Below are 13,191 nucleotides of genomic sequence, written 5' to 3'. Positions count from 1 at the left end.
AGCCTGCCAAATTTCAGCCTTCTACCTACACGGGAAGTTGGAGAATTAGTGATGAGTCAGTGAGTGAGTGAGTCAGTGAGTGAGTGAGGGCTTTGCCTTTTATTAGTATAGATATAACTGCAGAAAAAGAACTTGCATTAGGGTGTGACATTGACACGCTTTTAATATGACCGCTTTGGTGGTGCAGCGGTAAGAATTGCTGACTCGTAATCAAGATGTTCACAGTTCTAACGCCTCCATTTTGAGAAGTGAGCTGCTCTTATTCTTACTATTATAGAATAAAAACATACATTTGATTTGAGTCTGTAAATTTATGGTACTTTGAATGGTTAGCATTACGTTCACACTCCCCCCCGATCTGACACTGCTGTTTTCACATAAAGACGTGCAATAACAGAGGTGAACTCAGATGATGATGAGGGTCCTACATCGGAGAAAGAGAACAGAAGCCATCCCCACAAGAAACATCCCCTTACATATAAGTAAAATGCAGCTGCACCAGGCATAAAGGCAAAAGATGGCACCATTTGGATACAGCAAGAGGTCAGGCATCATCCTGCCAGTCAATGTGCCCCACACCTGTCCTTCAAAGAAAAGGCAGAGCTCACCAACATATCACGCAAAGTCCTCTTTGTGATTATGTTTTGTGATGGTCTTTACATAAAAAACATGTATATGCTATTTACAGTATATAAAAGCCAGATCGAATGTTATTTACCTTGATTTATTTACTTATCCTCCTACAGCATAAAGTCACAAGTATACTGCAAAGTTACCTGTGTTTGATCGACACAGGAAAGCTCACAAAGTACAAGTGTAATACCACGAAAATTGCATGCTGACACTTCAGTAAGCAAGCAATGGTACGAGAAAGCAGTCAGACTTCTTTTTTGGGCATAAACACCAGTGTGAAGAGTCACTCACGTACTGAAGAGTTTATAACTGCATTTGGAAGCTGCTGTCGCACTTTTGTCGTCGCTGTACTTTGTATATAAAAGTTAGATCGAATGTTATTTACCTATTTACCTTGATTTATTTACATATTGTGACGGACAGCCGGGTCCCATGCCCGGCAGGGACGCCCCTGCTGCTTCTGTGGGGAGTCGCCATGGGCAGTCCAATACCTCCCCCGGGACGCTTGGTGGCAGCCTCCTTGGCCGACAGTGATTCCCCAACCGCCCGCAGGGCTCCATGGGAGATGGAGTCCTCCACAGCTTGGTTGGGGCCCGGCATGGCCGCTAGGGGGAGCTGCCTGCTTCCCACAGCCCGGCTGGACGAGCTTTCAGCCCCACCCGGAAGTTCAATTAGGACCAGGTGGTTAATCACCTAGAATGCTTCCGGGTGGGCTATAAAAGGCCCCAGCCACCACCACTCGGAGAGCCAGGGTTGGGAGGAGGAGGACTAAGCTTGCGGAGGAGTGGTGGAAGAGAAGGTGGAGAAGTGAGTTTTGTGGGTTTGTGCTTTTGGGACTGTGTTTGGGCTGTGTGGCACGGGGAAGACGTGTCACACAGCTGAAGAAAAATAATAAAGCCTGAGTGTTTTGTACACGTTGCCTCTGCGTGGTCTGTGCCGGGTCGGGCGCTATATAGCGCCTTTTACAATATCTTATACCGTAAAGTCACAGGTAGACTGCAGGGCTTGTGTTTGATCGACAAGGGCATGCTCATAAAGTACAAAAAAACAATTGAAACCCATAATTGGGACAAAATATAGCTTATTAATTATATAATGTCTTGTAGGTGCTATTTTTCACTTACATTTGCAATAAAAGCAAATCTTACAAACACAGGGCTTTGTTATGTTCAGGAGCACCCAAGCTGTGAATCAAACCAGGAGTTGAGTAATAGATGAAAATCAATTTCTTATCACCTTAATGCCAGACTTTTGTAATTAGTAACATCATAAAAAAACAGCCTAGTCCAAAAACAGACATATTGACAATCCTCTGCTTTCTATTAAAACATGTCATCAAGCAATAGTGATAAACTATTATAGCCAAAAACAACTATCCTCAATCTCATTTACATTTTCAAATAAAATTATAACATGCCAAGCAGACTTAAAGGAATACTCCACCCACAAACAATATTTTTTCTATGTTACTTAACCCATATGGTTTGTCATGATGGCTATCTCATGTTTTCACAGAAAATGGAATGGACAGTGGCAGCATTTTAGGTCATCCATCTATTATCCAACCTGCTGTATCCTAACTACAGGGTCACGGGGGTCTGCTGGAGCCAATCTCAGCCAACACAGGGCGCAAAGCAGGAAACAAACCCCCTGCCAGGGCGCCAGCCCACCACAGGCATTTTAGGCCATAAAGTGTTAATAATGCTAAAATCATTTTTGTTTTTTTCAGGAAATGCATACAGAGAATGCATGGAAAATGGAACATGGGCCTCCAGGATAAACTACTCTCAGTGTGAACCAATTTTGGAAGAAAAGGTCTGTGATCACAATTTTCTAAACATTAAACTAAGTTACTATGGTTTAATGGATCCTCAATACCTGAACATACAGTATGCTGAGTTTAATGTAAGAAATAGTAATATTATTTCTCTATCTATTTTCTGGGCCTACTTTTTCCTTTCATGGGTTAAGGGAGAAAGTTGTTTATTGTGGCAGCTAAAGACAGGAGACAGTTATAAATGAAACGCCAGCCTGTTTCAGGGTACAAGCATAAATATCCACACAATGGCCCATACAGGGCTATTTTAGTCTCCTGTTAACATAAGAGTCATGTTGTTGGGACATTGGATGATATCTGGCAACCCAAAGGAACAGTAGTCAAATGCCAGCAGCTGAAAACTGTTCCCTGAAGCTTCAAGGTACAATGCTAACCATGCATCCCTTCTTTAAAACTGAAAAGGGAATAATAATAATTCAAGTAGTAAATGCAATTAATTACACTATCAATCAATATTGAACTTATTATCATTAAACATTGCACAATAATTTTACAAAGTTATTTAGAATACTTACTATAGATATAACTAAAGAATGAATGGTGTAAATATCTTAATTTTCTTAGAACAATATTTGAAAATATTTTTTATTAGATGCAATTCTATAATAATTAAATTGTTTTTTAATAGCACTTACTGTACATAGTGTTGATAGCCTTTCTTCCTCACGTATTTTTGTATATGAAATATAAATAAGATCAAGATTAAACAACCTGTAAATGTATACAGGTGTGTTTGAGGAGTTAGTTACATGATTTGAAAGTTGGAGCATTTCACATTTTTAATTTCTTCACATTTTTGTTCATTAAAAGTATTTATAACAATGAATTATTTCCAAAAATAACAGAGATAACAGAACGCAATTATTAATTTTTTAACAGCACTTTACAATGTCACCTAAGTAGAAATGTAGCCTTAATGGGCTTGTGGTGGCTCTACAGTTTTGAAAGATGACGGAGTCCAATTCAAGGGATGTAAAAATAGCATCAGTTAATATCCTATTGGGTTGGCACGGTGGCACAGTGGTAGCGCTGCTGCCAGCAAGTAAAGAGACCCGGGTTTACTTCCCGGTTCCTGCTTGCATGTTCTCCCCGTGTCTGCGTGGGTTTCCTCCGGGTGCTCTGGTTTCCTCCCACAGTCCAAAGACATGTAGGTTACGTGCATGGCGATCCTAAATTGTCCCTAGTGTGTGCTTGGTGTGTGTGTGTGCCCTGCGGTGGGCTGGTGCACTGCCTGGGGTTTGTTCCTGCCTTGCGCCCTGTGTTGGCTGGGATTGGCTCCAGCAGACCCCCATGACCCTGTGTTAGGATATAGCAGGTTGGACACTGATTGACTGGTATCTTATTGTTAATTATTGGTTGTTGAGGGCCTGAGGCTACTATAATTCAAACTTCTGAATTGTAGCATTTTTGAAAGACATGTCAGACGGAGAGTTAAACTGTTTGTAGAAGTGTCAAGGTAAAATTGTTATTTGCAACCACCTTAGACTGCCACTAGTATTTCTCTGTACAACTATTAAATATAACACATAATTGCATCTCCATTTTTTCATAAATAAATAAGGTGGTATTTTTCTGGGTCTCAGGGTCATGAGATTAATCCAATAGTGAAAGCCATTTTTGTCCTTATATAGTCCATAATTTCTTGCCAGTACCTCAAGGAGTTAATGACAGACATGTAGTTTTACATATACAAAACAGTACCACCAGGTTGTAGTTACCTCCCAATCTCTGTCCATGTGAAATTTACACTTTTCATTTTGCCCACCAGGTTTTCTTCCGGTATTATGATTTTTTTCCCCTAAAGATTTGCATCCCAAGCTGTAATTTTCCCTGTATGAGTCAGTAAGGGCATGTGGCAACATTTCAGCCTTATACATTATTCTGCTGGAATGTATTCTGATTTTTATGACTTTCAACTGGAAAAAGTAAATGAAAATGGATGGATTTTCTATCCTGTAGCAGATATTTTACACTATTTGTGATAATCTCAGTTGACTAACTTGTCATATATAGCTGTTTTGTACAGAGAGTTCACACAGATTCTTGAATGTAAACAGAAACAGAAGAATACAAAGCAATAAGGCACTGGCATTGATAGGCCTGCATGCAGTGTCTGTTTAATGTGTAGTAAACAAATATTTATACATTTTAACTCAAATTCTCTCAGTAAAAAGATATCTGGAAGTATCAATATAACAGATTAGTGTGTGTAGACATAAAACATGCCAAAATAATACACTAAAGTAGAGCAAGACAAAACTCCACTTAACAATGCTTTGGAGACAAAAAATAAAATAATAAAAATCTGAGAGGTGCTAGACACCCATTTACTCAATCATTTATTCATCAGTCATTCATCAATCAGTAAAGTATACCACATGCTGCTATCCATAATTGTGATGCAATGACAAGGTGGCCTGATGCTATTTCTTCCACCATTGACGTTAGGAAAGTTCTGACCACTTATTTTTCATTTTTGGCATTAGTGTGCAGCCTGATAAATGCAGCAGAAGAAGCAAGTACAAGTAGGTCATAAATCCATATTTAACTGGAAAAGCATTTGACTTAGAAGAGTATATACAACAAATAAATATATCACATAGCATATTAAACAGCTCTGGTATGGAAGTGGCAGATGTTTTATTAAATAGGATCCTTCATGCATGACATATAATCTATAAAGACAATTCAATGTGCTTTAGAACTGTTAACACATGTAATGGTATTTTGTCTTCATTTAGTAAGGGTTAAATGGATAGCCAGTTCACATGCAGAAAATTTCCATCTGAATTTGAAGACTGTTGTGAATACAGTAATTTGCAAATGGAAAACATGTATCTCATTTTTTTACACTTATAATTTTTTTGTTAGAGTTATCTTCATGTATAATATGAGAAAGGCCAATCTTCTTATATAATATGCTACTGTGGCTGTCCGTTTGTCTGTCCAGGATTTTAAATCACCTGTAGCTCATAAACTGTTTGAACTATTGAACTGAAATTTGGTACACATATACAACGTGACCTCTACTGTCCGCTTTGGGTGTGATGATTAACCTACAAGGTTATTCCTCTTTTTATTTTTATTTTATTTTATTGTAGAATCAACTCTTGGCAGCGACCAGCAGGGCGGCCGTGTGGCACATGCGAACGAGCACCGTTCTCATCCCTATCACCATCGCAGTCACTTCCCCTACCTCTTCATATCTTAAACCATTCTTGAGGCAGACTAAAGACTTAAGTGCCAGCTTAAGTGAAAAATTAAGGAAAACGTACTAAGTAATTGCAACACAAACACTGACTTAATCAGTTTTAATGTGAAAAGATGCTGACAAAAGAAGAGAAGAAGCGGGCTGCTAGGGTGGAGAAAAGAAGAGCTGCATAGGAAGCAGCAAGCGCATCAACCTCTGAGCAAACGAATGCTAAACATACAGAGAAAGAGTATGAAAACTATGAATGCTCAAGTCAAGTGTATTCACTGCACATTACTGGTAATAAAATGTTCATTGTCATAAAAAGGCGAGGACATTATTTGTAACCTTCAAACTAATTTTCAGATCAATTTATTAATCCATCAATCCGCAAACTATTTGTAATTCCAAAATATGAAACTTTGAGTCCTAACTTTGGGAAAGTGCCTAAACCAATACAGAATAAAACAAATCAGGATTTCCTCCTGTATGAGATGCCAACCTGTGGTAAAGTGGGGGACTATTTTAATAAATAAACAGTTCTAATCGCCGCACTTGCATCTTTGTGTGCGGGCATGGTAGCATGGCAAGTGGTTCCCTTGTGCAATGTGGGGAGCAAATGGACCTGCACTTAGTGTGCAAAAGCAGTATTGCCCATGACCCAAATTGGCGCTGGGAGCTGCTGGTTGCTGCAGGTGTGCCACGCCCCCAATTTTTAAAAGAAATGTTTGAAAAATGGCGGATCGTAGGATCGCGAGAAAAACAGACAGGCCAATGAACAAGAGGGGTAGACTCGAGAGACACAAAGGAGGTTAAAATGAACAGATAAAGGAAGACAAAGTGGCAGAAACAGAGAGTGAGAGTGCCTGAGCATAATGGAGCAAGGCAAGTGGTCAGGAGTGAGCCTCAGGGCTGTGGGAGCCATAGGCTGTGAAAGAGGCACTCCTACCGAAAGCTTTCTTGGGAGTAGGAACAGCCTGATAAACAGCATCTTCCCGCAAGTGCTGAAGGTGAACGGCAGGAGAGGCCTGTGGGGCTCGTCGGGTTGCCCTGAGTATGCTGAAGGAAGGGCAGCAGAGAATGTAGCCCAAATAATAAGGTCGTCTGCACCTGTCAATAGGTGTATCCTTTAATGCAAGGTCCAAATAGGATTAAGGGGAAAGGACTCATGTATCTTTTAAAAGACTGTCTCTGCGTAGATTTTGACCTCAGTTTTTTAATGGAATGTTTATTTATTCGAACAGTTTTTAACCTCCACCAGTACCTTTTTATTTTTATGGATTATTTATTTATTGAACATTTTTGAGCACTGCACTTTTCTGGACACTAGATTTGTTGTTTGCTACTTTGGGATCATACTTTAATGAATGGGGGATCATTGGAGTTAATTTTATTTTTAAGAGAAAAAAACGCTGTCAAAATACATTTGCAAAAACAATGCAACAGTACAGTTATCGAGCTCCATGAAAATAAGCCCAGTGTGGGTCCTCATATCTAGTTATATAATTAAATGCTACTGTCTGTGCATGCATGAATGTCTGTGTCCCTCCGAGCAATCTGATTGGTCAGTTTGGCTTTGGTGTGATTGTTCAGCAGTTTGGCTGTGACAGATCAATTATAGGAATGATGGCATCTTTAGGGGTGCAAAGTTCTATTCCCAATTATAAGATTTTCTCGTTATTTTTTACAAATAAGGAGTTAAAATGGAATATTTCAATGACAACTAAGTGAATAATGTACTGAGCTATACTGGGTCATTAAACACTATCGAGGTGCAATCCAAATAGCTTTTGCAAGGATACGAATAGTGTTTTGGCTACAATTGGTGGTAGTCAAGAAGCGGACAAGAGGCAAGCAAGGCACCTTGGAATCACAGAGTCTGAGAAGGAGACTTTATGGGAACAATCAACTGAGAAAGAACTGGGCAACAGAGGTTGAGAAACACAAGAGTACCAATGAAAGGCATAGGATGGTCAGAGGTCAAGAGATAACAAAAATAAAATATTTTATTACCTGTTTTAGACAAGTAATGTGGCTAGTATATACAGTGCTGGTTATATAAGAGTTTGCATTCTACACCATGACATGAAGGTGGCATCTCTTTTCTTCTCTTGCTTAGCAATTTGTGTTATTTGTTTCCATCCACAAGATAGAGTAGAGAGCTAAAAAACAAATTAAGTGCATTTACTCTTGTACTTACGTCACATGACTGCACATGAGAGTGTCTATAGCAATATGGTATATTATGTAGAATAGAACTTATCATGAATAAAAAGAATATTTCATTTGTGTGGAAGTAGTCTGCTTTGTAAATTTCTTCATGATCAGCATTATAATGAAAGGGGATAAACAAATAGATGGCAGGTAAAGAAAACACTAAGGAAGAATGAACATTACATGAACCATTTGCGGTAAGCTGCTTTCTGGTTGACTGCATAATTTGACTACTGCGTTGTAATATTTTACATAAAATATGAAGCAATCACACTATATAGCTTTATTTATACATTAAAACATTGATTTTTTTTTCAAGGATACATTTCGATTTTGTGTTTTATGTACTAACAATAAATACATTTTCTTGGCATGCACAGCTTATTAGTGTAGAAACTCTTAATCACATCGCATGTACTAAAGAGAAAAGTCATGATGGTAAAAATGAGTTAAAAGTCCATACTGGCTTGGTTTGACTGGGCTGAATTACTAGACTCTTTTTGATTTTTTCACGTTTTTCTGAAAAGACCAAAGGCCTCATGTATAAATGGTGCGTACGCACAAAAATGTTGCCTAAGCCCGTTTCCACGCTCAAATCACGATGTATAAAACCTAAACTTGACGTAAAGCCACACACATTTTCACAGTAGCTCAAACCCTGGCATACACAAGTTCTCTGCTCGGTTTTGCAAACTGGTGGGACCCAGCGTCAAAGCAGTGCTACTGTTCCAGTGTGGTTTCCCTTTCTTTTTTAGATGTACATCCCTGACTGAAATTAAACGCATATTGTTTATTAGTTTAATGCATCTGATGGTAATTAACCTGTAACAATATAATGGTCCACAGAATGGTCAAACTATTCCAAATACCATAGCTGCTTTAGCGTTGTTACTCTCACTGCACCTTCTTTTTCTTCTTTCAGCTGCTCCTGTTAGGGGTTGCCACAGCGAATCATCTTTTTCCATATTACTCTCACTGTACCACTTAGAGTATTAATATCACTGTATCTAAGTGTGGAATCACAGATCTACAGCAGCTGCTTGGAAAGAGAATTATCGGTATAGAGCATCAAGCATATGCTGCCTCAGCCATGCTGCCTATTTGAACTGCTCTCACACTGCAAACGCTTCAAAGCCTTTCCTGTACGGACCTCGCGGTTTAGAAACAGTTTCATCCCAAGAACTATAAACGCACTCAATCGGTTCATCAAGTGCTCCTTGTAGAACTGTTTGTACTTATTAGTACAATCACCTCACTGTAAACTTACACTACAGTTATAATATTGCACAACCTGAGCCACTTTATAAAGTGCGTATTTACATATGATGACAATATCATTTTTAAGATGAAATGTAGCAAAATACGTTTATTATATTATACAGATAAAACATTAACTTCATTTAAATAATCTATATTGTTAATAATTAAACATGTGAGGACACGGTGTTGCTGCGCTAGCAAGTATCTGGCGCTCCATTCACATATTGTTCCTGCCTCGCGCTGTATTCTTGCAGGGGCTGACGCAACACTGGATGGATAGATGGATAGAATAATTAAACATGTACTATGAATATATTTCAGTGTTCCTTAAAAATTTTTAAGAATCGGCGTTCTAACCTTACAGATGGCTTAACATCTATTATATAGCTGATTGTGTGGCGATCGGGTATTTGGAGAAAGAAAAGTAAGGACCTGGAGGTTAGTACGTTTGAGGGAGACAAGTACTGCAACAATAAAGTATTTCATCGAAGGTCGCACACAGTGCAGCAAGCATCTTGCAGGAGGTAGGAACAATCTCTGGACGTGGCGCCAGCTCGTCACTATCACTGCGCCACCGTGTTCCCATGTTTAATACATGCTTTAATTCTTATCATCATGAAAATGATATCACGTATACATCTCAGTAATTTAATTATTCAAAAAGCTGTAATATAATGAATGCAATGGATTCTGTGTCCTGTCGGAGGAAGAGAAAGCCCAGAAGCACGTAGTGATTCACACACATAGAGCACATAGAAGATCAAATACAAAACAAAGTATTTAACATGCTACTTTAGTTACAATGGGATTTGAGAAACTACTAAATTAAACAATTTTAAGATGAAGTTTATAATGTTCTACTTTAATGACACAATAAACTACATAATTAATAGTGGAAATTTCGAGATTAAAGTTGACATTTCATACTTTTTTCCCACTGTGTGCCTATTTTTTTTTCTCTGTACCCTAAAACGTTTTCATATGACACTCAGACGGTGAGCTACGACTCGCCTTTTTACGGCAGCTTTGATATCTGACAACTTCTTTTTTATTTTGGGCACTGTGCAACTTTGTAAACTTGAGTTTTTGAGTTTCTCCGACAATCTATGTCACTTGATCAACTTCGTTTTGTTGTTTATACCACTGTTTAAACCAACAAATAGTACATTTTTCATTTCCTCCACTTGGCATTCTCTAAAATTCTTCTGTTTTCCCCCGTGCTTTTGCCATTGTCTTTTCACAGAAGGCTGATCTTAAGGGCTATTTATACTGATTTGCATATTCAAAGAGGCGTAATTCTGGGAGGAGTTGGGGCGGGACAGCAGGTGCATTCACGTGTGTACTTTTCACGCTGACCGGGATTTATGTAGCGGAAGAACTTGGAAGTTGGCGTTCGCAGAGATTTATGCATCTGGATTTTTTTGTGCACACGAACATTTCCGCTTTTGTCCGTACGCCAAGTTATAGTGTGAATTCTATGTATGCCGTTATGCATGAGGCCCCAAATGTGTGTCAAATAAATCATTAAGCAAGCAGAAGACGTGAGAGATAATAATAATAACAATTTGTATTTATATAGTGAGATAACAACTTATGAAAAGCCTTATTCACTTTTAATAAACAGAAAGAGATTTAATTGTGGGTTTAGCTGAGAGCAGGTAGAATCTGCTGTTCGTAATTCCCAGTTTCCAAAAACAGTAGCATGCTAGCTGTTTTACAATGACAATGGTGGATTAATTTTACTTATTGCTTTCCAACTATAAGATACAGTATTATAAGGCATCGCTTTAAATATCGGAATTGAGTAAGTATTGGATTTGATTTGTATGATTAAGCCTTTGCGTAAGAAGTGTAGTACACAAAAGATATTTTCTTACATTATATCATTATCGTGACCTGGCCTGTCAGCTTAATTTTTTTCACTTGTACCTTGGCCTGTAAAAATAATTTAAGTATGGTTTTTGGAAAATCTGAGGCCAAGGAATATAATAGGTTATATTCATTGTTTGCTTTTTTGAGGTTTTAACACTGCAAAAAGATGGTTCATGTTCTGCCCCAATGCTATCATGTTTTTCTTATGGACGCTGCCATGTTAAAGAGTGGTTGCAAGGGCTCAACGCCCCATTGCTGGGATTCAGTTCCCTAAAGTCAAGCATCACTAAGTCGCTAGGGTGACTTTTTTAAAAAGCCAGTGCCACATGTAACTAATTATCTAAGATTTAGATTTGCAAAAGAAAAATATGTGTCATTTCATTTTGTATTTACTGATTACGACTTTTTCCTGCCCTCTGGTAACAATTAACATCTTGTGTTTTGTGGCTTTTGTAACGTGTATCTTTATTGGCTGAAAACTCCTCCCTGTGTTTTCTAACAGCGATTATGGCTACACGTCCTGAGCTTTATTTAATTATGTTCTTACTTGATTTAACCCCTGTGAATTCAGTCACTTAATTCTGCTTCCAATCAGACTGGTATTGCCTTGCACAAGCTGTAAAGTTGTCACATTTGGCGTTACTTAGAATATTGCTGTTTAGGGATTAGAAGTGACTTTTAAGTATGACAATATATGTGAGTTATACAAAATGTTTCTGCCAAAATGGTTTGAACAAAGAGTGTTCTCAGACTATACCTAGTGAGGTGGCACATGTTGACAAAATTCACACTTTTGACCTTTTCCTGAATGCATTTTAGACAGTTCTAAATGCATTATATAATCACAATTTGCATTTTTGAGCAGGTTTATACAGATTCATACTTTTAAGAGAAGTGTATTTTATTATTTTAGGCATAACTGAGTCCCATTTCTTATGTGAAATCCATATTGAAAGATCCTTTTACTACCACTCCATAGATTAAAGGTGGTATTTTTTTTTTGATGGCAAAAAGAACTCATATAGTGGAACCCATAAAGTCATGGTGTGGTTATAAACCCAGGTATACCAGTACTATTGTTAATGACTAGCATTAACTAAAAAGATAATTGCTTCAAGAAATCTTTTAATTATAAAACATTTTTTATTGAAAGATATTAAGGGCAGTGCTGAAACATGAATACTGTAAGACAGCAACTTTAAAACTAAAGTGATTTTGCTAAGACAATGTTTTAGTCATGAACATGAAACTGCTTGCAACAATTAATTTATTGCAAAGATTTTTTATCTGTTAATGCAGTACACTACTATACTTGTTTTTGGTCATTTTCATTTGTGAGAAGGTCTGGTATGTGCTACCAAATAAGGATGCCAATGTGTACAGGAGGCTTAAAATGCCTTGGGAACAAACCTTGAGTAATGTACACTTGGTGGAAATCAAGCAAAAATAACAAAATATGTCCTTCAGCACTTAAAGTACTGAAAGCAAGATTTTAATTCATCATGAAGTCTGAAAAATGCACAAAAAGATGAATTAACAGTGTCATATCAAACTTGAAATGAGCTCACTTGGGAAGCTGAACTACCTTCCTCTTCTAGTTGGGAAGGGTTTCACATTTGTAAATGGCTCTCTTTATTCTAATCTGTGCACAGATCTGAAATCAAACCTCACATTCTGCTGCCAACAAAATCCATTGATGTTTAAACAGCCATGTGCAAACTCATATTCTTAAAAAACGCACATGCATGACAAACAAGCTGCTTCAGGCGCTCTGCCTAATGTGATTTTGAGCGTCAATGAGGAACAGCTGGGCACGCAGCAGACAATCAACTCACTGCCACCACTGAACTCCCTGTGATCATGCAGTGGAGTGCCGTACCCATTAACCAAGCCTAGTCACACCAATTTACAGTTCACTTATTTATTTAAAATGGCACACAAAGTCGCCATGGACCTCACCATACCACAAGCTTACATGAAATAACTGAAAAATCATCATGTTAAGAACATTGAATGAGGACAAGAATACTGTAATGGCAATAACAAGTTGCATCAGCTGAGGGATGAGTCATCAACACTATGAGATGACATTTTGTCATATAAATGAGCAGCTTTGGAGGCAGCTGCAGAGGATCCCATAAAAACAGAAAGCCTGCAAAGCTACATATGAATTCCAACTAGTGCT

General features: G+C 38.1%; 1 protein-coding gene across 2 annotated transcripts in view; it reads left to right on the top strand.

Moving 5' to 3' along the window:
• LOC120529666 (corticotropin-releasing factor receptor 2) overlaps positions 1–13,191 on the top strand; it is a 349,034-nt gene that overhangs the window by 250,068 nt on the left and 85,775 nt on the right. For both annotated transcript variants that reach the window (XM_039753669.1, XM_039753670.1), the window contains one exon: positions 2,363–2,448. In XM_039753669.1, coding sequence (XP_039609603.1) covers positions 2,363–2,448 — 86 coding nt within the window. The remainder of the gene's footprint in view (positions 1–2,362; positions 2,449–13,191) is intronic.

Source organism: Polypterus senegalus, chromosome 5 (assembly GCF_016835505.1).
Source record: "Polypterus senegalus isolate Bchr_013 chromosome 5, ASM1683550v1, whole genome shotgun sequence".
NCBI classification, from domain to species: domain Eukaryota; kingdom Metazoa; phylum Chordata; class Cladistia; order Polypteriformes; family Polypteridae; genus Polypterus; species Polypterus senegalus.
This window is presented reverse-complemented; position numbering and strand designations above follow the sequence as displayed.